The sequence below is a fragment of the Nerophis ophidion genome, linkage group LG10 (assembly GCF_033978795.1).
Source record: "Nerophis ophidion isolate RoL-2023_Sa linkage group LG10, RoL_Noph_v1.0, whole genome shotgun sequence".
NCBI lineage: Eukaryota > Metazoa > Chordata > Actinopteri > Syngnathiformes > Syngnathidae > Nerophis > Nerophis ophidion.
Window position 1 is genome coordinate 41,873,403 of NC_084620.1, and position 24,245 is coordinate 41,897,647.

Sequence of the window (24,245 nt, forward strand, 5' to 3'; positions counted from 1 at the left end):
AACTTATAAACGCATGCTTACCTTAGCTAAAGCTAAATATTACTCAAATCTCATCCACAGTAATAAAAACGATCCTAAATTTTTGTTTAGTACGGTAGCATCGCTAACCCAACAAGGGACCCCTTCCAGTAGCTCAACCCACTCAGCTGATGACTTTATGCAATTCTTTAGTAAGAAAATTGAAGTCATTAGAAAGGAGATTAAAGACAATGCGTCCCAGCTACAACGGGGTTCTATTAACACTGATACGATGGTATATACGGCGGATACTGCACTCCAAAATAGTTTCTCTCGTTTTGAGGAAATAACATTAGAGGAATTGTTACAACGTGTAAATGGAATAAAACAGACAACATGTTTACTTGACCCTCTCCCTGGGAAACTGATCAAGGAGCTCTTTGTATTATTAGGTCCATCAGTGCTAAATATTATAAACTTATCACTCTCCTCGGGCACTGTTCCCCTAGCATTCAAAAAAGCGGTTATTCATCCTCTTCTTAAAAGACCTAACCTCGATCCTGACCTCATGGTAAACTACCGACCGGTGTCTCACCTTCCCTTTATTTCAAAAATCCTCGAAAAAATTGTTGCGGAGCAGTTAAATGAACACTTAGCGTCTAACAATCTATGTGAAACCTTTCAATCTGGTTTCAGGGCAAATCACTCCACGGAGACAGCCCTCGCAAAAATGACTAATGATCTATTGCTAACGATGGATTCTGATGCGTCATCTATGTTGCTGCTCCTCGATCTTAGCGCTGCTTTCGATACCGTCGATCATAATATTTTATTAGAACGTATCAAAACACGAATTGGTATGTCAGACTTAGCCCTGTCTTGGTTTAACTCTTATCTTACTGATAGGATGCAGTGTGTCTCCCATAACAATGTGACCTTGGACTACGTTAAGGTAACATGTGGAGTTCCCCAGGGTTCGGTCCTTGGCCCTGCACTCTTCAGCATCTACATGCTGCCGCTAGGTGACATCATACGCAAATACGGTATTAGCTTTCACTGCTATGCTGATGACACCCAACTCTACATGCCCCTAAAGCTGACCAACACGCCGGATTGTAGTCAGCTGGAGGTGTGTCTTAATGAAATTAAACAATGGATGTCCGCTAACTTTTTGCAACTCAACGCCAAAAAAACGGAAATGCTGATTATCGGTCCTGCTAGACACCGAACTCTATTTAATAATACAACTCTAACATTTGACAACCAAACAATTAAACAAGGCGACACGGTAAAGAATCTGGGTGTTATCTTCGACCCAACTCTCTCCTTTGAGGCACACATTAAAAGCGTTACTAAAACGGCCTTCTTTCATCTCCGTAATATCGCTAAAATTCGCTCCATTCTGTCCACTAAAGACGCTGAGATCATTATCCATGCGTTTGTTACGTCTCGCCTCGACTACTGTAACTTATTATTTTCGGGTCTCCCCATGTCTAGCATTAAAAGATTACAGTTGGTACAAAATGCGGCTGCTAGACTTTTGACAAGAACAAGAAAGTTTGATCACATTACGCCTGTACTGGCTCACCTGCACTGGCTTCCTGTGCACTTAAGATGTGACTTTAAGGTTTTACTACTTACGTATAAAATACTACATGGTCTAGCTCCATCCTATCTTGCCGATTGTATTGTACCATATGTCCCGGCAAGAAATCTGCGTTCAAAGGACTCCGGCTTATTAGTGATTCCCAAAGCCCAAAAAAAGTCTGCGGGCTATAGAGCGTTTTCCGTTCGGGCTCCAGTACTCTGGAATGCCCTCCCGGTAACAGTTCGAGATGCCACCTCAGTAGAAGCATTTAAGTCTCACCTTAAAACTCATTTGTATACTCTAGCCTTTAAATAGACTCCCTTTTTAGACCAGTTGATCCGCCGTTTCTTTTCTTTTTCTTCTATGTCCCACTCTCCCTTGTGGAGGGGTCCGGTCCGATCCGGTGGCCATGTACTGCTTGCCTGTGTATCGGCTGGGGACATCTCTGCGCTGCTGATCCGCCTCCGCTTGGGATGGTTTCCTGCTGGCTCCGCTGTGAACGGGACTCTCGCTGCTGTGTTGGATCCGCGTTGGACTGGACTCTCGCGACTGTGTTGGATCCATTGTGGATTGAACTTTCACAGTATCATGTTAGACCCGCTCGACATCCATTGTTTTCCTCCTCTCCAAGGTTCTCATAGTCATCATTGTCACCGACGTCCCACTGGGTCATTATCGTCACCGATGTCCCACTGGGTGTGAGTTTTCCTTGCCCTTATGTGGGCCTACCGAGGATGTCGTGGTGGTTTGTGCAGCCCTTTGAGACACTAGTGATTTAGGGCTATATAAGTAAACATTGATTGATTGATTGATTGAATTTGCTCAAAAATAGTCGACTTCGTTGTCTGTTACCAAGTCTGCCAAGATAAGAACACACATATGTTTTGTTTCTGGAAGTAGGAACACCTAGTCGTTGCCAAAGCCGAAAGTGCTCTGCTATGGAAACGGAAATACATTTGCTGAAGAAAGTTCCGGCAATTCTAAAAATGAATTAAATATGGTAAATATTGAACATATTACATATTGTTATGACGGTGTCTGTTGCTACATTATATATATATATATATATATATATATATATATATATATATATATATATATATATATATATATATATACACATATATATATGTATATTTATTTATTTATAAATGTATATATATATATATATATATATGTATATATATATATACACATATATATGTATATTTATTTATATATAAATGTATATATATATATATATATATATATATATATATATATATATATATATATATATATATGTATATGTATGTATACTTAGAGTGTGTATAATAAACGTAGATGGAGGGTTTACTTAGAGTGTGTATAATAAACGTAGATGGAGGGTTTAGAAATTGTTTTGGAGGGCTTCAAGGGCTACAACAGGGACTCTCATTAGCCGCATACTCCAAGCTTTTATCATCTTTAGAAAATTAAATAAAATTAAAATCGTGTTCTTGTCCCACATTATGATTGCGAATGATAGAAAACATTCCAAAAACAGTGCAGTTTCCCTTTATGTGTAACTTAACTTGCACTGCATTGGGGCGGTATAGCTCGGTTGGTGGAGTGGCCGTGCCAGCAGCTTGAGGGTTCCAAGTTCGATCCCCGCTTCCGCCATCTTAGTCACTGCTGTTGTGGCCTTCGGGCAAAACACTTTACCCACCTCCTTCCAGTGCCACCCACACTGGTTTAAATCCAACTTAATTTTTAGGTTTCACTATGTAAAAGCGCTTTGAGTCAATAGAGAGAAGTGCTGTATAAATATACTTCACTTTATTGCATTTTGTTTTACTTTTCAGTGTGAACGCACTTAAGCAATTAAAAAACTTAGTTTAAGTACGAAAGCTTACAAACTGAGAGTCACTACATTTCCATGCACTAAATTAGTGTGATTTCTCAAATAGTTTGGTTTTGTTTGTATTTTCACACTAACATGTGAAGTCCCTGTGTCCTTTCACACTCTCTAATGAGAGATTGGTCACACGCCGTGTGTCTCCCGTATACTAGGGGGCGCTTTTTTTTTTTTAGCATGGATTAATGTATTTATTTTCCGGTTGATTTATGACGTCACACCAGGCATCTGCGACTCCCTACAAATCAACAGTTTAGTTTTGCTGTATGTGATGTTGGCACAAATTACAAATATTAGGTCTCTAATGGCTATGCTGATTTGTAAATAGCAGATTGCATCAAGAAATGATTGATTGATTGATTGAAATTTTATTAGTAGATTGCACAGTACAGTACATATTCCGTATAATTGACCACTAAATGGTAACACCCGAATAAGTTTTTCAACTTGTTAAAGTCGGGGTCCACGTTAATCAATTCATGGTAAAAAATGAATTGAAATAAATACATTTGACCACCAGTGTTTACAGAAAGGGCTTGTCCGGGATTTGAACCCGGGACCTCTCACACCCAAAGCGAGAATCATGCCCCTAGACCTTTTTCCCAATGAGCCTGTTCAACTGTGGGATGTTCCAAATAAGTGTTTGATGAGCATTCCTCAACTTTCTCTTTTTTTGCCACTTCATCAAATTCCAAATGTGCTAATACTTTCAAAAAATAACAAAGTTTACCAGTTCAAACGTTAAGTATTGTTTGTGTTTGCAGTCTATTCAATTGGATATAGGTTGAAAAGGATTTGCAAATCTTTGTATTCTGTTTTTATTTACAGTTTACACAATGTGCCAACTTAACTGGTTTTGGGTTTTGGGTTTTGTATACAAATGTTTGTAATGAGTATGGATGGTGAAATGGCAGAGTCTGTTTGGCTGTGAGGCAATGAGCAGATGTAGTTAATAGACTGGAGATGAGAATCTCTGGAGTGAGGGAGTGGGCGTGGTCCTGACAGAAACATTTTTGCCATCTTTGCTTGTGTGAGGCTTAACTATTTTGTTATTTGGTCAAATTCAGTTAAAACTACATGCTTTTATTTATCATAACTGTTGTTATTGGAAAAAACGAGAACGGACGTCATGAAAAAGATTATTTTCTTAGCCCCTCCCACATATTGGTCATGCCCCCACTTCGCCCAAGGATAGAAAACATCTTGGAGCCGTCCTTACAGGGGAGTGATTAGAGAGAAGTGTGTGTTGTGGCTTGCCAGGGATGTTGTTATTGCTGTGTTGTTGCTTGCTTCAAAGTAGTCGTTCTGCAAGGCAAAACTCTCAGACGTTTTGCGGCATAGCCGTTCTTCAGCCGTTACACATCTCATGGAAATCTGGGGTAAGAAGAATGACAAAATGCAGTGCACCCTCAGTACCTGGATGCACTCAACACGCTCCAAACGATAGTATGCAGCAGTGGGCACTTACCATCCTCAATTGTCGCCATTTTGGCTGTGTATTGTGGTGTATTGTGGACTGTAGTTACTGACCGTGGTTTTCTGAAGGGTTCCTGAACCCATGGAGTGATATCCTTTACACACTGATGTCGCATTTTCATGCAGTACCGCATGAGGGATCGAAGGTCACGGGCTTTCATTATTGATTTTCAGCCTTGCCGCTTACGTGCAAAGATTTCTCCAGATTCTCTGAACCTTTTGATGATATTACGGACCGGTGATGGTGAAATCCCTAAATTCCTTGCAATGGCTCGTTGAGAGGGCTAACTCTAGTCGTTGTGTTTTCACCATTGAAAAGGAGAGAAGAAGAAGCAGGTACACATTGCGATGGTAAATGTGCAATGACAGTAATCGATTTAAAAAGAGGGCTGAGTGGGGAAAAAGTGTGCGAGGCTGTCAATGCAGTGGAGTCCGAGAACCGCACACATAAACCATGACGAAATAAATTGTAGTATGTCAGGAAGAAAGTATAGAAAAAGATGGCTGTGGCCAAAACACGCGAGAGGACAAAAGATAAAGTAGTGTTCAAGATAGTTGCTGCAATGATACGTAAAACTTTGGAAGAGGTGAGAGCTATGATCACCCCCAATTGTAACATAGTTTGTGTAAAAAAAATGTGTTCATACAGTAGTCTGCTCACAGCCAGATTAGAGTTTCATGTGAGGATTATGTTATATTTGGTTTGAAATATCCATCCATTTCCTACCGCTTATTCCCTTAAATATTTTAAATGTAAACATATCAGTGCTACCAAAAACAATACAAAATACTTTGATTCTTTTTTGATTGCTCAATTTATTATTACAAACCAGGAGAGCTTCTTGCGGCAACAGGAGTACGGTCTCCGTTGGCTGCTGCTGTCAGCCCGACTTGCCCAGCTGTGCTGGAGTCACAGGACCACAGAAATATTGATTAACGCGGACCCTTAAACAAGTTGAAAATCTTATTCGGGTGTTACCATTTAGTGGTCAATTGTACGGAATATGTACTGTACTGTGCAATATACTAATAAAAGCTTCAATCAATCAATAAATAAATCAATCAATCAATCAACCAATCAATCAATCAATCAATCAAGGTGGCCAAATGAATGCCTCGATAAATTAATAGACATCCTCACAAATATGAATGTGAAGCATTAAATGCATTGGTGACAAGGTTAATTTTGTGTCCTTTCCTCAATCTTTTAATAATATTAGTAAGGGTTTCAGTGCTTTTCTAGACACTCAGAGAGCTTCACAGAGAAGTGGGAATGCATCATTCTTTTATTCCACATTCTCACCTGGTAGTGATAAGCTACATTTGTAGCCAGGGCTGCCCTGGGGTAGACTGACAGAAATGTGGCTACGGTCCCTCCGACCACCACCCGTCATTAATTCACCAGTGTGTGCGGCACTGGGGGAAAGGGTGAAGTGTCCTGCCCAAGGACACAACGGCAGTGATTTGGTTTGCACGAGGCGGGCAGCCAACCTGCAAACCCGCAAGTTTCTGGCACTGCTGCTGTACCCACTACGTACGCCAGGGGTAGGGAACCTATGGCTCGCGAGCCAGATGTGGCTCTTTTGATGACTGCATCTGGCTCTCGGATAAATCTAAGATGACATTGCTTGACAAGAACTGTAATGAATCATTTCACTTGTAGTCACAGTGTTAAAAATAATGTTCAAAATATAAAACATTCTCATGCAGTTTTAATGCATCCATCCGTTTTCTACCGCACCTGTTCAAGAAGTTGCGTTAATGGTAAGAAGTTATTTATTTATTAATGGTTAGTGTGGGGATTGCCCTCCTGGGGGTTCTTCAGACCACCAAGCACCGACATGAGAGCCTGTTTCGGGGTTACAATATTGTTTTATTTTTCAATAAGTCTCTCAGTTGCTTTCCAGCAATTGTCTTTTTTTCTTTCGTTCTCGCTCGCGCTCTGGCTCCAGATCCAACCCTGTCTCTCCTCCTGGCTGCTGCTTATAACAGTGCGACAGGTGATTATATAACAAGGCCCATGTGGGCCGTCTACGCACCTGTCGCTGATTTCGAGGCCGATCCTGGCAACACTCCGCTTCGCTGCAGGCCACGCCCCCTCCACAGTTAGCTTCAGAATAACAATGTTATTTCAAAGAATAAGAGACCTATTATACTCTAGAAATGTTAATCTTACTTAAAAATGCACGTGTTTAGTTGTGTTCAGTGTTAAAAAATATTATATGGCTCTTACGGAAATACATTTTAAAATATTTGGCTTCTTGGCTCTCTCAGCCAAAAAGGTTCCCGACCCCTGCACTACGCCATGCCGCACCAATAAATGTTGGCGAAGCCTGAACACCCTCCTGGGCAGAAATGTCATGAAGTTGACGTGAGGCACTGCACATTTTCATGTTTAGTGCACTCTTGATGCACTGGGGGGGCATGGCGTAGTGGGTAGAGCGGCCGTGCCATAAACCTGAGGGTTGCAAGTTCGCTTCCCACCTATTGACATCCAAATCGCTGCCGTTGTGTCTTTGGGCAGGACACTTCACCCTTGCCCCCGGTGCCGCTCACACTGGTGAATGAATGATGAATGAATGATTGGTGGTGGTCGGAGGGGCCGTAGGCACAAACTGGCAGCCACGCTTCCGTCAGTCTACCCCAGAGCAGCTGTGGCTACTGATGTAGCTTACCACCACCAGGTGTAAATGAATGATGGGTTCCCACTTCTTTGTGAGCGCTTTGAGTATATAACAATAGAAAATGGCAATTTAAATCTAAACAATTAATATTATTATTATTATTAACTTTGCCATGAAAAAGGCCATATGCCAGGTTTTTGTTAGGCCTCAGCCAGGTGTGTTTTCATCGTCAGCAGGTCCATAAATTGTCCGTTTTTTACCAATTGCAATACATTTTTTTTGGGTGAAAATCCTACTAAATTCTACTTGAAGCCACATTTTCCATCTGAATAGTGTCTTTGGCTGCTGAATGGCTTAAGCCCTCCTTGAAGGGCATCACTGATTACAGAGCTCTGGATTAAGTTGTTTTGGAGCCCAGTGGAAGTCTTGTCCACTGTAAGCTGCTCGAATCAATAAACAGGTTTAGAGTACCAGAAGGCTCAGTCTCTCCGCTCCATTGATTGCCGTGCCCATTAATGCCTTCGCACCTCCAACCTCCCTCTCCTCCTACATTTCGGACCCCCGCCCCAACCCTTCTGAGTCTCGTGTCTCCGGGCTCGTCCTACACAACATCCGCTTCCAACCCTCTGCTTTTGTCTCTTTGTTCTCGAGCTCTTGCAATCTGTTCATCTCCTGCATCTCGTTGTGGTGTTCTCGAAGGCCTCCGAGTCCCAGCAGTGGAGTATCTAACATCTAAGCAGCTCGGCTGGCGCATTCCTGTCGGTCTAATTAGCTGTTGGGACGAGTTCTTTACGGGATTCTCCACAGGAAACATGTATTTGTATAAATAACTGTCTTTTTTTTTTAATGTTATTCTTTCGGGTTTTTCAAATATACACTATATTGCCAAAAGTATTTGGCCACCCATCCCAATGATGATAATCAGGTGTCCTAATTACTTGGCGCGGCCACAGGTGTATAAAGTCATGCACTTAGGCATGGAGACTGTTTCTACAAACGTTTGTGAAAGAATGGGCCGCTCTCAGAAGCTCAGTTATTTCCAGCGTAGATCTGTCATAAGATGCCACCTGTGCTACAAATCCAGTCATGAAATTTCCTCGCTCTTAAATATTCCAAAGTCAACTGTCGGCTTTATTTTAAGAGCATGGATGAGTTTGGGAACAACAGCTACTCAGCCACCAAGTGGTAGGCCACATACACTGACAAAGAAGGGTCAGCGGATGATGAAGCGCATTGTGCAAAGAGGTCGCCGACTTTCTGCACAGTCAGTTCCTACATAGCCCCGCACTTCATGTGACCTTCTAATTAGCCCATGTACAGTACGCAGAGAGCTTCATGGAATGGATTTCCATGGCTGAGCAGCTGAATCTAAGCCATAATTCACCAAGTCCAACATAACGCACGTCGCCAGTGGACGTATAGATGCCTTCTTTGGAGTGATGAATCACACTTTTCCATCTGGCATTCTGATGGACGGACAAGTCAGGGTTTGGAGGTTGCCAGAAGAACGGTACATTTCGGATTTCATTGTGCTGAGTGTGAAATTTAGTGAAGGAGGAATTATGGTGTGGGGTTGTTCTCCAGGAGTTGGGCTTGACCCTTTAGTTCCAGTGAAAGGAACTTTGAATGCTCCAGGATACTAAAACATTTTGGACAATTCCATGCTCCCAACCTTGTGGGAACAGTTTGGAGGGGACCCACATTCCTCTTCCAACATGACTGTGCACCAGTGCACAAAGAAAGGTCCATAAAGACATGGATGCAAGAGTCTGGTGTGGATCAACTTGACTGGCCTGCACAGAGTCCTGGCCTGACCCCGATAGAACACCTTTGGAATGAATTCGAACGGAGACCAAGATCCAGGCCTTCTCGACAAACATCAGTGTCTGACCTTACCAATGCGCTTTTGGAAGAATGGTGGAAATTTCCTATAAACACACTTCGCAACCTTGTGGACAGCCTTCTCAGAAGAGTTGAAGCTGTAATAGCTGCAAACGGTGGACCAACTTCTTGGAATGGGATGGCTCTTCAAGTTCATATGTGAGTCAAGGCAGGTGGCCAAATACTGTATGTCAGGATGCGTATGAAGGAGCTTGAATTTGGCGTTACTGTGCCGCCGGATGCCAGGTGAACAACCCAGTAGAAAAGGGGATAAAAGAAACTGAGAATAGACATTACGGAGTTGCAAAAAGCTAACAAACAGCGGTCCTGCTCTGCTGTCCAGATGTGTTCCAGTCGGACTGGACCGAGGGAAGGCTTTGTGCCGTGCGAGGCAGAGGTGCGTGTAATTGCCCTCCTCTCCTCTCTGCCCGAGACGTTCCATGAAAGGCGGCAATCTCAAAGCGCTGTTAAAACGGTAACGAGTGGACGGGTCAACAAACGGCCTCAAATAAAGAGCACAGGTCAGATTTACTATACTGCGTTCCTGACAATTTGGGCGGCCATTGAACGTAGATAATTGGCAATATTTGGATGAATTGAGTGCTTTATTTTTGGTGAGGTGGGGGCTTTTTGTGTGTGGACGTCAGTCAGCGTTTGCCGCGGCACCAGGGAAGGATCCACGCTCCAAATAATCCCATTTTGTCTGTCAAAAAGTTGTTTTTAAACATATTATGTAACCAGAAAAGCCCTCCAGTGGTATTTAGGAACATACACAGCTCTACTAGTCAAAAGCTAAAGCATGGTCATCTTGTCTTCTTAAATAAAACCTTTTAAATATTGACTTACGTCATCATTTTATTTCACCGTTTATCATTTTGAGTACCAGTGCACATTTTGTTTCGATACGACATTGCTAAGCTAATTAGGCCCCTGTATTTCAACCTTTTTTCTTCTTGGAAATGCTCCCGTCTACCTCAAAGAACTGCTCACCACCAAATTTTCCACACGACACCTGCGCTCCAACCTCCAAAGACAAAGCTACGAACTGCTCCCAGTATGTGGAACGCTCTCCCCGACCACCTGAGGGCACCTCAGACTGTGGATGCTTTCAAAAAAGGCTTAAAAACCCATCTTTAACAAAAAAAAAACTTTTTATAGATATGCATGCTGGTTCTAGCTATTTGGCTGTTTTTATAGGGCTGTTTCTAGTTTTACATTTTATTTATTTATATTATCTTTTTATTATTATTATTATTGTTACTATTTTTTTTACATTGTGGCACTTCGAGGTTGTACGCTCAACATAAAGTGCTTTTTTTTTTTTTTACAAATAAAATCTATTATTATTATTATTATTATTATTATTATGACTATTATTTCAGCCAATATCCCAAGGCACACCACGAACAGAAAATGTCAAAAATTAAACTCAGTAGCCAATGTTGACAACTTATAATGGATGGAAAGGATAAGGAATTTAATTGGAATTTAATTTAATTTAGTAATGTTATATTTATTTTACTGCGTTTTATGTTATTCTATTGTAAATATTGTAAATTCTGAGAGAGTTGTGTGAGCTGAGAGGTATCTGACCTAGTTTGTTGTGTAACTTGTCCTGTGTTGTACTGTATTGTGTTAAATTTAAATGTCTTTGGTCCCCCTTGAAAACTTGATGCTGCATCTCAAGGGGGTTTCCATTCATAAATTCAAATTCAGGGATGTAAAGGATTGTGCTCACAAAGGCACCGAAAGAGGGAAATTATGAGTAATTCTTCATCTAATCGGGAATATATGAACATCCTAGCAGTCGGCATCCTAACGACAGCAGACATTGTACAGTAAGTGATGTTTTATTAAGTTTGTTGGCTCACGTGTAGTCTGCAGTGAGTGGTAATCAGTCATGATGTTGAAAAAAGAAGTGAACGCTTTGATGCGTTTTTTTTTTAATAAATGTGCCGCGTTTGCTTAAAATGATCAAAATGTGTAAATATTATGTTATTATAAATGTGCCTGTTACTGCATTAAATATATACTTTGGATGTTTTTAAGGGCTTCATAGGCAGAATAAAGCGGCTCCAATAGGCTATATTGTAAGCATATAGCTACCTGCTACCACCTACTGATATGGAAGAGTATCACATGATTACTCTGCCGATCTCTAGACAACGCGGACACTCAACAACGGCACATTATTTGCAGGTTAATAATAATTATGGGTTTTCAAACAAATATTTTTTAGACCAATTAAAGTTAGTTCAAGTCCCAACGATAGACACACACACACCGGGTGTGATGAAATTATCCCCTGCATTTGACCCATCCCCATGTTTACCCCCTGGGAGGTGAGGGGAGCGGTGAGCATCAGCGCTTGCCGCGCTGGGGAATTAGGTGGAATCGCATAATTTCCCACGGCACACCAGACCATACGTGCCAACCTTGAGACCTCCGAATTTGGGAAATGTGGGTGGGGTTGGAGTGGCGGAGTTGAGGGGAGATGGGGTGGGGGTAGCGAGGGGTGTGTATATTTTCAAATATTATATATATATATATATATATATATATATATATATATATATATATATATATATATATATATATATATATATATATATATATATATATATATATGTATATATATATATAATCTGTTTAGGAATGAGTATATACGTTCGGCCACCGTGTTCAATGGAGAAGTCTGATCTACAAAATTTGCAGGCAGCATACCCCCTTCCCCTTCGAGCTGTCCTGGATGAAATTAAATTCTCTTTTTCCAATCATTTTGGAACTTGCAAGCGTACTTCTTCTTACTCGTCGTCGCCATGTCCCTTCTTCATTCTTCTGCTTCGTCTCTGTTATGTTTTTGGGCATTACTACTTGTCGTAGTTTCAAAGCAATGCATGATGAGAATCCAGATGTTGCGTGTCAGTGTATTAACGTGCCGGCTGGAATAAACACATGCTGAGAAATAGCTCCGTGCCTGCCTACTTTATGGGTTATAGATAAACCTGTGGCTAACAGAGACATATATAATAGTCTCTTTTACAGGTGAGAGAGGACGCTAAAGGCAGTGCCTTTAAGGCACGCCCCCAATATTGTTGTCCGGGTGGAAATCGGGAGAAATTCGGGAGAATGTTTGACCCTGGAGATTTTCGGTAGGGGCACTAAAATTTGTGAGTCTCCCGGGAAAATCGTGAGGGTTGGCAGTGGTTGTAAAACACTAAAAATCATCACGTCCCTTAAATAAAGAGCACTAATATAGTCTAAACCAGTCGTGTCCAAAGTGCTGCTGAAGGCCTCATTTTTGTCGGCCGTATGAAAAAAATCCAATTGTTTTGTGACCTAAGCTTCGGTTAGCTTCTGTTGATTTAATTGGTTTAACAATTTAGTTGATACAGAAAGCATAAGGGCTTCAATCCATATTCTAATACATCGGAGTTGACTGAGATGATACATTTGCTGGAGGAAGCGTTGTCATAGCGTGACCACAGCATGTGGCTTTTTTTGTGAGTACTGCAAGCCACGGAGAAGAATGAGTCCAGTAACTTTTATTTGGAGGAAGTCAACAGGACGGTCAAGACCTCAGAGTGTCTCAAAGCCGAAGACACAACAGTGCCCATTGACAGGCCAGATCACGGCCAGGACTGACTTTGACCCCAGGGAGTGGCGACAATATGGCGCCTGTCGCAGCCGGGGACACTGCCACGGCTTGTGTGCGATTGTATGTTGACGAGAAGACAGCGTGAAGGAAACTTGTCCAAGGATGGAAGCTGCTGCCGGCCTCCGAGAGGAAGAATGCACTCATTCAAGTGGTCAAAGCGAGTGTGCTGACGCTCCCTTCTTTCTTTGCATTCTGCAGAAACAGACCACACACATAAACAATTATTCACAGTTTGGTATGAAAGTGGGGAGAAGACATTTTTGGACGAACAAAAAAAGCACTTTAAAAGACAAAAGAAAGTGTGGACATTAACAATACTTTTACACAATATTGTATCATCGATTACCTCAATGTGTTATGATCCGCTGCCCGGATCATATGTTATTTGGATTTTTGAGTTTGTATGTGCACTTCCTTGTTTGCTCTGTTACCACAGTTTTTGATTTGTTCCACCTGCTACTTGTTTCCTGACGCGCACCTGTGTTTGTTGATTACCATCCTGATTTAAGCCTGCCTCTCGTCCTCGCTTCGTAGTTTGTGGATCATGCAGTTTGTGTTTCATGCAGTTTGTGTTTCACAACAGTGACGACTTTGGTACTCTGATTCTGATATCCATACTCGCTATCTTCCACGTTATGCCTTTTGTGTTTTCTAGCTCCCATGCTAGCTCTTTGTTTTGCCTTTTGTGCCTAGTGCCACGTTTTGCTGTTCTTAGTCTGTTTTTAATGTAAATAAACCAATATTTCTTACCTTTACGCTGTGTCCGAGCCCTAACTGCATCCTTGAAAGAACACCCACGCATCACCATGCCAGCCAAACGTCACACATTGGACGTCACTTATGGACACTCCCTTTCATGTAGCACACTTATCTGTATAACACTCATTATTTAGCAGCATTTGCAAATTAGGGTGATACGTCATACAAGTATTATCTCTTCTAACATGGTTAAATCATCGTTACCGTATTATTATTATTATTAGAAATGTCCGATAATGGCTTTTTTGCCGATATCCGATAATGTCCTACTCTTAATTACAGATACCGATATCAACCGCTACTGATATATACAGTCGTGGAATTAATACATTATTATGCCTATTTTTGTTGTGATGCCCTGCTGGATGCATTCAACAATGTAACAAGGTTTCCCAAAATAGATCAACTGAAGGTATTGGAAAAAATGCCAACATGGGACTGCCATATTTATTAAGGAAGTCACAAAGTGCATTATTTTTTTTAACATGCCTCAAAACAGCTTGGAATTTGAGAAATGCTCTCCCTGAGATAATCCTGATACCCATTACAACTATGGGAAATACTATACCTTTTTTTTTTTTCTTCAAACATGCCTCAAAACAACAGCTACTAAAACAATGAAGACACACAGCTTCAGTCCAAAGTATACTAGAGCATACTTGCATACTCAATGTCCCGGAAGAGTTAGTGCTACAAGGGCTTCTGGGTATTTGTTCTGTTGTGTTTATGTTGTGTTACGCTGTGGATGTTCCCCCAAAATGTTTGTCATTCTTGTTTGGTGCGGGTTCACAGTGTGGTGCATATTTTTAACAGTTGTTTTTTGTAAGGTTTGTAAACAAAAAAAACTAGTTTTTTTTACTCAATATGACAGTATAACTGCCATATTAGATATGACAGTTATTCAAGCATAACTCCTAAACCAAACATGCACAATGTCTAACAACGCCTGTATTAATGTATAATTGTGAGTTTTAGTAGAACGATGTGCATTTGTAAGGTTTGCAAACACAAAAGTTAGTGTCTTACTCATTATCGCTGGGACACTCAATATGACAGTTATTTAAACATAACTTCTAAACCAAAACATGCAAAATGTCTAATAATTGTCATGATCCACTACTAGGATCATGGCATAGTCTGGTTTTGTTCTGTTATTTTGTCAGCCTTAGTTTCTGGTGGCACTTCCTGTTTGTTCTGTTACGTATTAGTGTCACCTGCCTTGTGTTTTTGACGCGCACCTGCCTCCTAATTTCGGTCTCTATTCAAGCCTGCCCTTTTTTGTCATTCGATCCCGCAGTCTAATTTGTATTTGATACAACAGGTGACGTCGGTATCCCCGCTTGTGGTAAAGACTTTGTGTACGTTAGCTTCCACGCTATTTCTTCGTTTGTTTATTTCCCTAGCTCACATGCTAGCGTCTTTAGTTTTTTGTAGCTCACATGCTAGTTCTGTTGTTTTTTTCTCTAGTGCCTTTGTGCAAGTATTTCTGTTCTTAGTTTGTTTTTTAGTATAAAATAAATCTTCATTTCTTACCTTCCCGCTGTGTCCATTCCGCCTGCATCAACGAGAGAACGCAACGCATAGCCACAATGCCAGATAAGCGTCACAATAATGCCTGAAATAATATATCTAAGTGAGCTTTATTAGAAACATGTGTTTTTGTAGGGTTTGCAAACACAAAAATCTGTTTTTTTCACTCAATATGACACTATTGAAAAAGTTCCAACTTGTGGAGCCTAAAACAAGGCTTTAAACTAAGGGAGACAGGGCCTTCTCTGTTGTTGGCCCAAAACGTTGGAATGTTTTGCACCCTCATGTCAGAATGGCCCCCCCAGTTGAATGTTTTAAGTCTTGTCTTAAAACCTACTTTTGGCTTTTGAATTACCGTGGTATTGTGGTCCTCTGTGTTTGGTTTTTTGTTTTATTCTACTTTATTGATGTCTTTTAATATTGTATTTTTTTTTTTACTTGTTTATTTTAAATACTTGTAATTTTATCACTTGTTATTGTTTCTTTTTATTTGCAGAACTCTGAAGACAGTTTTGTTGTTAATAGTGCTATATAGTTACTTCATGTACAGTAGTGCTTTGGCAATTTGATGTAGCCTTCCTTAAAATGCAGGCAGGAAAATGTATTCTTTTTAACTCCACTCTGTAAAGAAACTTGTTGAGACGGTAAAAAGGAGAAGCTCGCTGCATGCACATTTCCCGTTTAATCATCTATGGCAGCCGAGTGTGAAAATCTTGGGGTCCTCAGTTTGGATCGCTTCGAGCCAAAGAGCCTGGAGACTGACTTTGATTCTAGTTGCAGCTGTGGTGATGTATCCAGTTTCCTTGCCGCTTTTTCTCTTATTCCTAACTTCCGGGAGTGACTTTGATCCGACCCTAATTGCGGAAAACAATGTGTTTGCAGGCACAGCAGGAGGATAACATACAAAATGTTGCTTCTTTTCATGACATGATCAGGCTGGTCGTGGAAAAATGGCACGCCTGTAGCAAAGTAGCCTTTGCAAATATAAAAGACAGCTGTTAACAGCTGCCCTAAGCTGCACCCCCTTTTTCGCACATTACGCCAGCCCCCCCACCACCACATTGAGCCGCTCATGTCAGTGTCAACATGTCCTGTCAGTCAAATCTCTGGGTGCCAAATGTGCTGTCTGATCTGCTAGCGTGTTCTCCAACACAACAGCACAATTCCCAAGGCTGTCAAGTAGGGGAGAAATGTAGAAAACAGTCTGAGTGAGTGAGCGTGCATGGCGGGGTTGTGCCCTGGACCGCCATTTGGCGTTCATTCACAATATCGGCTTACGTTGCTCAGTTTTAAAAACACAATTTGAGGCGCTCCCTCTGGGTTGTGGTCAGAATGCTTCGGAGACCATCCGAGCATACGTGATACAAATATCTTTATTGGACAAATGCTCAATGACTTCTGATATGCTAAGTACCGCTGACATTTTGCTTGATGGCGGCCATGTTTTCCAACAAATCTTTCTCTTTAAGTAGACACAAGTCCTTATCAGTCCCCTAAAGCAGGGGTCCCCAAACCTTTAAACTTTCTGACTCGGCGGGCCGAATTGGGCTTTATATGTGTGTGTGTGTATATATATATATATATATATATATACATATATATATATATATATATATATATATATATATATATATATATATATATATATATAAATAGATATATTTGTATATATGTATACTGTATATATATATATATATATATATATATATATAAATAGATATATTTGTATATATGTATACTGTATATATATATATATATATATATATATAAATAGATATATTTGTATATATGTATACTGTATATATATATATATATATATATATATATGTGTGTGTATATATATATAGATATATATGTATATATATCTATATATATATACATATATATATATATATATATATAGTATATATGTGTATATATATATATGTGTGTGTGTGTGTGTGTGTGTGTGTATACATATATATACCTCCCCCAACCACCTGAGACCCCCCCCAGTGTGTCTGTCTGCAGAACAGGTGAATGCACAGCTAAATAAGTTACACACAGGCAAGGCCGCGGGTCCTGACGGTGTGAGCCCCAGGGGGTGCTGGAGCCTATCTCAGCTGAATTCGGGCGGAAGGCGGGGTGTTCCCTGGACAAATTGCCACCTCATTTTATGGCCAACACAGATAGATGGACAACATTCACACTCACAATCACACAATAGGGCCAATTTAGTGTTGCCAATCAACCTATCCCCAGGTGCATGTTTTTGGAGGTGCTTGGAAGCCGGATTACCCGGAGGGAGCCCACGCTTTTTGGAATGTTTTTTATTGGGTTTTATGGGAAGAATAAAGGACTTCCCAAGGACCTCCCATTGGCTTCGCTGTAAGCAGACTTTTAAAAAAAATCCATCCATCGTCATGTCTCATAATGATTGTGAAGTATAAGCAACATTGTAAAAAAAAAAAAAAAAAAGTGCAGTTCCTCTTTAATGTCATTTGCTAAGCATGACAATGGTCAAAACTGTGTATGCTAATTTAATTGAATATTAGCTTAGTGTTATAAGTGACAAAAGTGTAATATCTAATGATAAATCTTAATAATCTCCCATTTTATTTTTACATCATAGCTTGGGCCTATAAAAAAAAAAACAGCTGTTGGTAGAAAACAGCCCCAGGGCTACCGCAGGCTAAATCGGGGCCCTAAGCATAATTTTACTTGGAGGACCCCCTCTCCTTTTCAGATTTTCAGATGTTTTGAATTAAAATTAAAATGTATGCTATTATTCTCAATGTTCTTAACCCTTAGATGCACGAGTGACTGGACCCTACACTCTTCCACAAGTGGGTCAAAAATGACCCATGTTAGAATCAACGTGTTTTCATGCCATTTGTTGTCATTTTGGTGAAGAATAATCACTTGTATAATAGTTTGTAATATATTTAGGACCACACAAGAATGATTTCATGTTTGAAATATCTTTATTCTTCACTTTTCTTCTTCACAATTTAAAACATAATTACCCAGAACAGCAATAGAAAAAATGTGAACATCCATTGTGTGTGCGTGTGTGTATGTATATGTCCAGTCATTAACAGTTCCTCTTTCTTTTCCCTGTTTTGCCTTGTCTCATCATTGTATGCAGTTCAGACAAACTACCTGTTTCTGGCTGTGATCATTGCACACAGGTACATTGCATTTCCCACAACTGTTGTTAACGTTGCGATCTTTGTTACTTGGGCAGATCTGACACCTCTTTCTCTTTGGTTGGCCCTGTCTGCTTCTCTCCTGTGGCTGGATTTTGGCTTTTGTCACCCCACACCTTTCCATTGCTTCAATAATCGGGGTTTGCAGTTGGGGGCAGCCTTCCAGTCGACTCCTCATGTGTGGGGCGACAAGCTCGTTTGACAGCTCTTTGAGGAAGATCCGTCGTGCATTGGTGATGCCGCTCTTGAAATCTGGGTGCTGAGCCGTGAAAAAGGTGTAGGAATTCAGGGTGGCGATGTCAATTATGTTGTACCACAACACCATGGGCCACCTCTGTGTTTGGCGCTTGCAGGTGTAGGTTCCAACCATCTGGTCAGTGGTGTCTACACCTCCTTTCGTCTTGTTGTAAAATGTGATCACTTCTGTTTTTTTCTTTCTGCTATTTTCATCCACTACTTTATCGTGGTGCATCGTGCTCAGGAGCACAACAGCTTTTGCTTTCTTTCTGACATAGCTGACCATGGTAAGGCTGTTGTTGAATCCAAACTCTGTGCTGTGAACCTCCCTGGACTTGGAAGGCTTCCTCAGAGGAGGGATGTCTGGCTTGTTCAGACGTAGAGTCCCCACAATAGTAAGATCCTTCTCTAGAAGATGCTGTGCAAGAGGCACACTGGTGAAAAAGTTATCCATTGTGATGTTGCGACCTGTGTTTCTAAATCTACCACACAACTGCTTGACAATGTTTTCCCCCAGATTCTTCTGAACTTCTTCACCTGGTTGTCTCCCTGTGTAAACTACACCATCTATTGCATAGGGGATGCGTGCATCACAAACCCAGAAGATCGTTAGGCCGTACTTGGCGGGCTTGCTTGGCATGTACTGTAAGAACTTGAACCTACCCCTGAATGGCACAAACTGTTCGTCCACAGTGACACAATCACTGGGGATGAATCGCTGTCCGCAGTTGACCAGGAACAGGTCCCATACATAGCGGAATGCTGCCATATGGTCTGTTTCCAGTCGGAAGGCTCTGGTCCTCTTATCATCGAAGCGCAAGGTACGGCGAATGTCTTCAAATCTTCCAACAGCCATAGTGGCCTTGTACATGGGATTATGTAGAGGACTCCCAAAAAGCTCACCGACTGAAACATCCCAGTTCTTCTCACTTCCTGCAAGCAGGGTCAATCCAATGAAGGCCATGAATTCATCTTTAGTGACATTTGTCCATTCTTTTCTTCTAGCTGTTGCTACTCTCCGTCCTTCCAAGTTTGTGCACTTCATCACCTCTTGTATTATATCATCAGTGATAAAGAGCTCCCATGCACCTTTTGGTGAGACAGTGGTGCTAAGCCCTTCTGCAGGCCCTGACCGACTTCTGATGATATTGTGGCTCTGTGTTCTACCCTGGGTGGGAGGTAACTCGCTCCAGTAAGAGCCCTTCCGACTCATTCTGTTGGACATGATATTTTCTTCTTCAGAGGACACTGAAGAGGAATCTTCTGAGTCAGATTGATCCTGTTCAGTTGGATTTCCAGGTGGACGACTGCCACTGCCACCTGGACAATAGTCTGGGTCCTCATCATCAGAAATTTCCGACTCTGAGTCCAACCCCGTTACTGCCTCTCCATCATCCAGCATCTGTAGGACCATTTCAACTGTGTATCTAGCAGCCATGACACCTTGATGAAGAAACATGAGAGTAATGTTTCCAATAGATCAATATGTAGCACTCACTTACACACACATACACACTAAATACCATATAGTAATGCTAGCTAGCTAGTGTTAGCTAGTTGTAAAGTAGGCTAATTTATTGATGAATAATACTAACACTCTTTCACATGCACAAACACAATACAAATAGTAATGTTAGCTAACTTAGTTAGCTAGCTAGTGTTAGCTTACATGTATCAGCTCTTGCTGTGTAAAATAGTCTTCCTGAAGGGTCAAACTTCTGATATAGTCCGTGTGGTCCACAATTTATTTATTCCAGACAGCCACAGCTGATAAGAATTGAAGGTTCCCATTGGATTCCAAAGAAAATGCATGCTGGTCCTTTGTGACCCACTTATGGAAGCTTGGGGTAGTAGTACAAAAACTAAAATTTCTTAAAATTTTTAAAAGGTAAGTTAGAAATGTAAATGGAATTATGTCAAAAACATGTTTTTTGAGGAATACCTGGAATATGAAATGTTAAAAAAATTTCATTACAAAGATATTTCAAGAAAACAACCTCACCAGGTCATTTTTGACCCACTTATGCATTTAAAAGAGATAGGTTGGTAAAGATTTGTACTCTGCTCAAATCCTGGCCATAGCTGTGTCAGGCAGAAATGTGTTATTTTTTTACAAAAACAAACAAACTATTAAACATTGGAATTGTTGTTTACAAGCAAACCAAAGATGCAAACATTTGTACCTGTTTCAAAACTATTCATATATTCTTGCATGTGTTTTTATCTCATTTTATTGTATTTTGCAGTTATGTCATTCACGTTGAGGGTCTACAGATGGAAATGATCATCCTTGCTATAATGGTGCATATTAACACGATATCCTGTGTGTTGTTGTGTTCATCATTGTAAAGTGAACTATATTTGTTTAGCACTTTTCTCTAGTGACTCAAAGCACTTTACCTAGTGAAAACCAATATCTAACTTACAATTAAACCAGTGTGGGTGGCACTGGGAGCAGGTGGGTAAATTGTCTTGTCCAAGCACACAACTGCAGTGGCTAGGATGGCGGAAGTGGGGATGGAACTTGGAACCCTCAAATTGCTAGCACGGTCACTCTTCCAACCGAGCTATACCGCCCCATGTGCAGTGTCCCTACAAATCAACAATTTAGTATGTGTGTATGTTTGTACACTGCGATGAGGTGGCGACATGTCCAGGGTGTACCCTGCCCACCGCCCGAATGCAGCTGAGATAGGCTCCAGCAACCCCCCGCGTCCCCAAAAGGGACAAGCGGTAGAAAAAAGATGGATGGATGGATGGAATGTTCGTACAAAACATGCATCAAAATAAATTCAAGCTAAGAGTGTAGAAAATAATTTCACATAAATAAAAATATGTGACAAAAGGTAAATCTTGAAATAAAATTGTGCTTAGGGCTCCAACTTATCCAATGACTAATATTTAATAAACATATCCCTGAATTATATTGCATTTTGCAGATGATGTGGTCCTGATGGCTTTAACTGGCCAGGATCTTCAGCTCTCATTGGATCGGTTCGCGGCCGAGTGTGAAGCGACTGGGATTAGAATCAACACCTCAAACTCCGAGTCCTTGGGTCTCAACACCTCAAACTCCGAGTCCTTGGGTCTCACTGCGGGTTGGGAAGGAGACCCTGCCCCAAGTGGAGGAGTTCAAGTACCTCGGAGTCTTGTTCAATAGTGAGGGAAGAGTGGATCGTGAGGTCGCTGTATTGATCCGGTGTGGTGAAGAAGGAGCTGAGCCGGAAGGCAAAGCTCTCAATTTACCGGTCGATCTACATTCCCATCCTCACCTATGGTCATGAGCTTTGGGTTATGACCGAAAGCGACAAGATTAAGGGTATAAGCAGCCGAAAAGAGTTTCCTCCGCCGGGTGGCAAGTCTCTCCCTTAGAGATAGATAGATAGATAGATAGATAGATAGATAGATAGATAGATAGATAGATAGATAGATAGATAGATAGATAGATAGATAGTACTTTATTGATTCCTTCAGGAGAGTTCCCTTAGGAAATTAAAAATGGTGAAAAATCTGTCATCCAGGAGGAGCTCAAAGTAAAGCCGCTGCTCCTCCACATCGAGAGGAGCCAAATGAGGTGGCTCGAGGATCTGGTCAGGATGCCACCCGAATGCCTGCCTAGGGAGGTATTTAGGGCACGTCCAACCGGCAGGAAGCCACGGGGAAAGACCCAGGACACGTTGGGAAGACTATGTCTCCCGGCTGGCCTGGGAACGCCTCGGGATCCTCCGAGGGGAGCTGAACGAAGTGGCTGGGGAGAGGGAAGTCTGGGCTTTTCTGCTTAGGCTGCTGCCCCCGTGACCCGACTTCGGGTAAGCGGAAGGAAATGAATGGATAGATGGATGAATTATATTGAAGTGGGATCCCATCAAATTGTGCAAGCAGCCGTAATACACCTTTTTTTTTTCTTAAACACTTTAATGACTACTTTTAATACAGGATCGTAACACTGTGCTCTTTATGTAACATTCCCACACCTGCAGTAACGGGAATACCCATATCTCTCCCATTGTCATTATTACAGCCCATTAACCATGACAGCTGTGACCCGCCCCCTATAATGGAAAATGTGCTTTTTGACCTGATTCATTGTAAGCTTTCATGTAAGAACGCTTGTTCCAGAAGTCAGGATTTTGTCTAAGAAAACGGTTTACAGAGGTCAATCTGCAAATGAAACTAGATGAATACCTTGGAAAAATATGTTTTTTTTTTAATGCTATCTTTTCTCCTTGCAGGTCATTCTCATTCTGACCAAGTACTACCACGCCGACTCCACCAAGGTGCTAGAGAGCTCTCTGTGGAGGTAGGCCAGAAATGTTTAGCGTTGTCCATCTGTTGTGGGATGACCTCATGTTTCGTCTGGCCCGTGGGTGGCTGTAGATCTTCAGGGTGCAAAAGGTTCAGACACGGCCCAGATAGAGAAGCTACATCATGGTGGAAAAGGGGCAAGCCAAATGACAATTAGCACTTTTTTTTTTCACAGCAAGAACCTTGTGCTTGCGAGCGCGTCCTCATAGAATATAAATTCCCCTTTCCATCTAATCCCTCGCAGATGCTCTGATGCCAAGCCTGACCTTGCAGGTACAAAAGAGGATACCTTTCATAGCAGAAAACAAAAACGTAGACCAGACAGAGTTCCTTACTGACATTTCTTCCCCCCTCTCGCGCCGCAAATGTGTCTGATGTTGCAACTTAATTTATGCCATTCGTCCTCTCCGAGAGCTTCAAAGCCGCAGCCTCTCATTAGCTACCAAGTCTCCCTGGAGGTCACATATGAATTATGTACATGGTTTATTTTTTTCAATGTTTGCATGTTGATGGTTTAATTGTTGCAAGCCGCAGACTCATCACGGACAAAACCATGCATGGTTGTTAAATGCGTCGGGCATTTTGAGAAGATTGCTATTTATGTTCTCTGCAAACAGGCCTACAAAGACCTTTATGGGATCATCTAAGGCAGGGGTCACCAACCTTTTTGAAACCAAGAGCTACTTCTTGGGTACTGATTAATGTGAAGGGCTACCAGTTTGATACACACTTAAATAAATTGCCAGAAATAACCAATTTGCTCAATTTACCTTTAATAAAAAAAATCTATACATATATATATAACAAAATTGGTATTTCTGTCCGTCATTCCTTTGTACATTTTTTTTCCTTTTAGGGAAGTTTTTCTGTAGAGAATAAATGATAAAAAAAAACACTAAGTTGAACGGTTTAAAAGAGGAGAAAACGGGGGAAAAATGAAAATAAAATGTTGAAACATAGTTTATATCCTCAATTTCGACTCTTTAAAATTCAAAATTCAACCGAAAAAAAGAAGAGAAAAACTAGCTAATTTGAATGTTTTTAAAAAAATTTAAAAAATAATTTATGGAACATCATTAGTAATTTTTCCCGATTAAGTTTAATTTTAGAATTTTGATGACATGTTTTAAATAGGTTAAAATCCAATCTGCATTTTGTTAGAATA

At 41.0% G+C, this 24,245-nt stretch overlaps 1 protein-coding gene across 4 annotated transcripts in view; it reads left to right on the forward strand.

Moving 5' to 3' along the window:
• sorcs2 (sortilin-related VPS10 domain containing receptor 2) overlaps positions 1–24,245 on the forward strand; it is a 498,151-nt gene that overhangs the window by 197,112 nt on the left and 276,794 nt on the right. For all 4 annotated transcript variants that reach the window (XM_061913816.1, XM_061913818.1, XM_061913819.1 and 1 more), the window contains exon 2: positions 23,008–23,075. In XM_061913816.1, the coding sequence (XP_061769800.1) occupies positions 23,008–23,075 (68 nt within the window). The remainder of the gene's footprint in view (positions 1–23,007; positions 23,076–24,245) is intronic.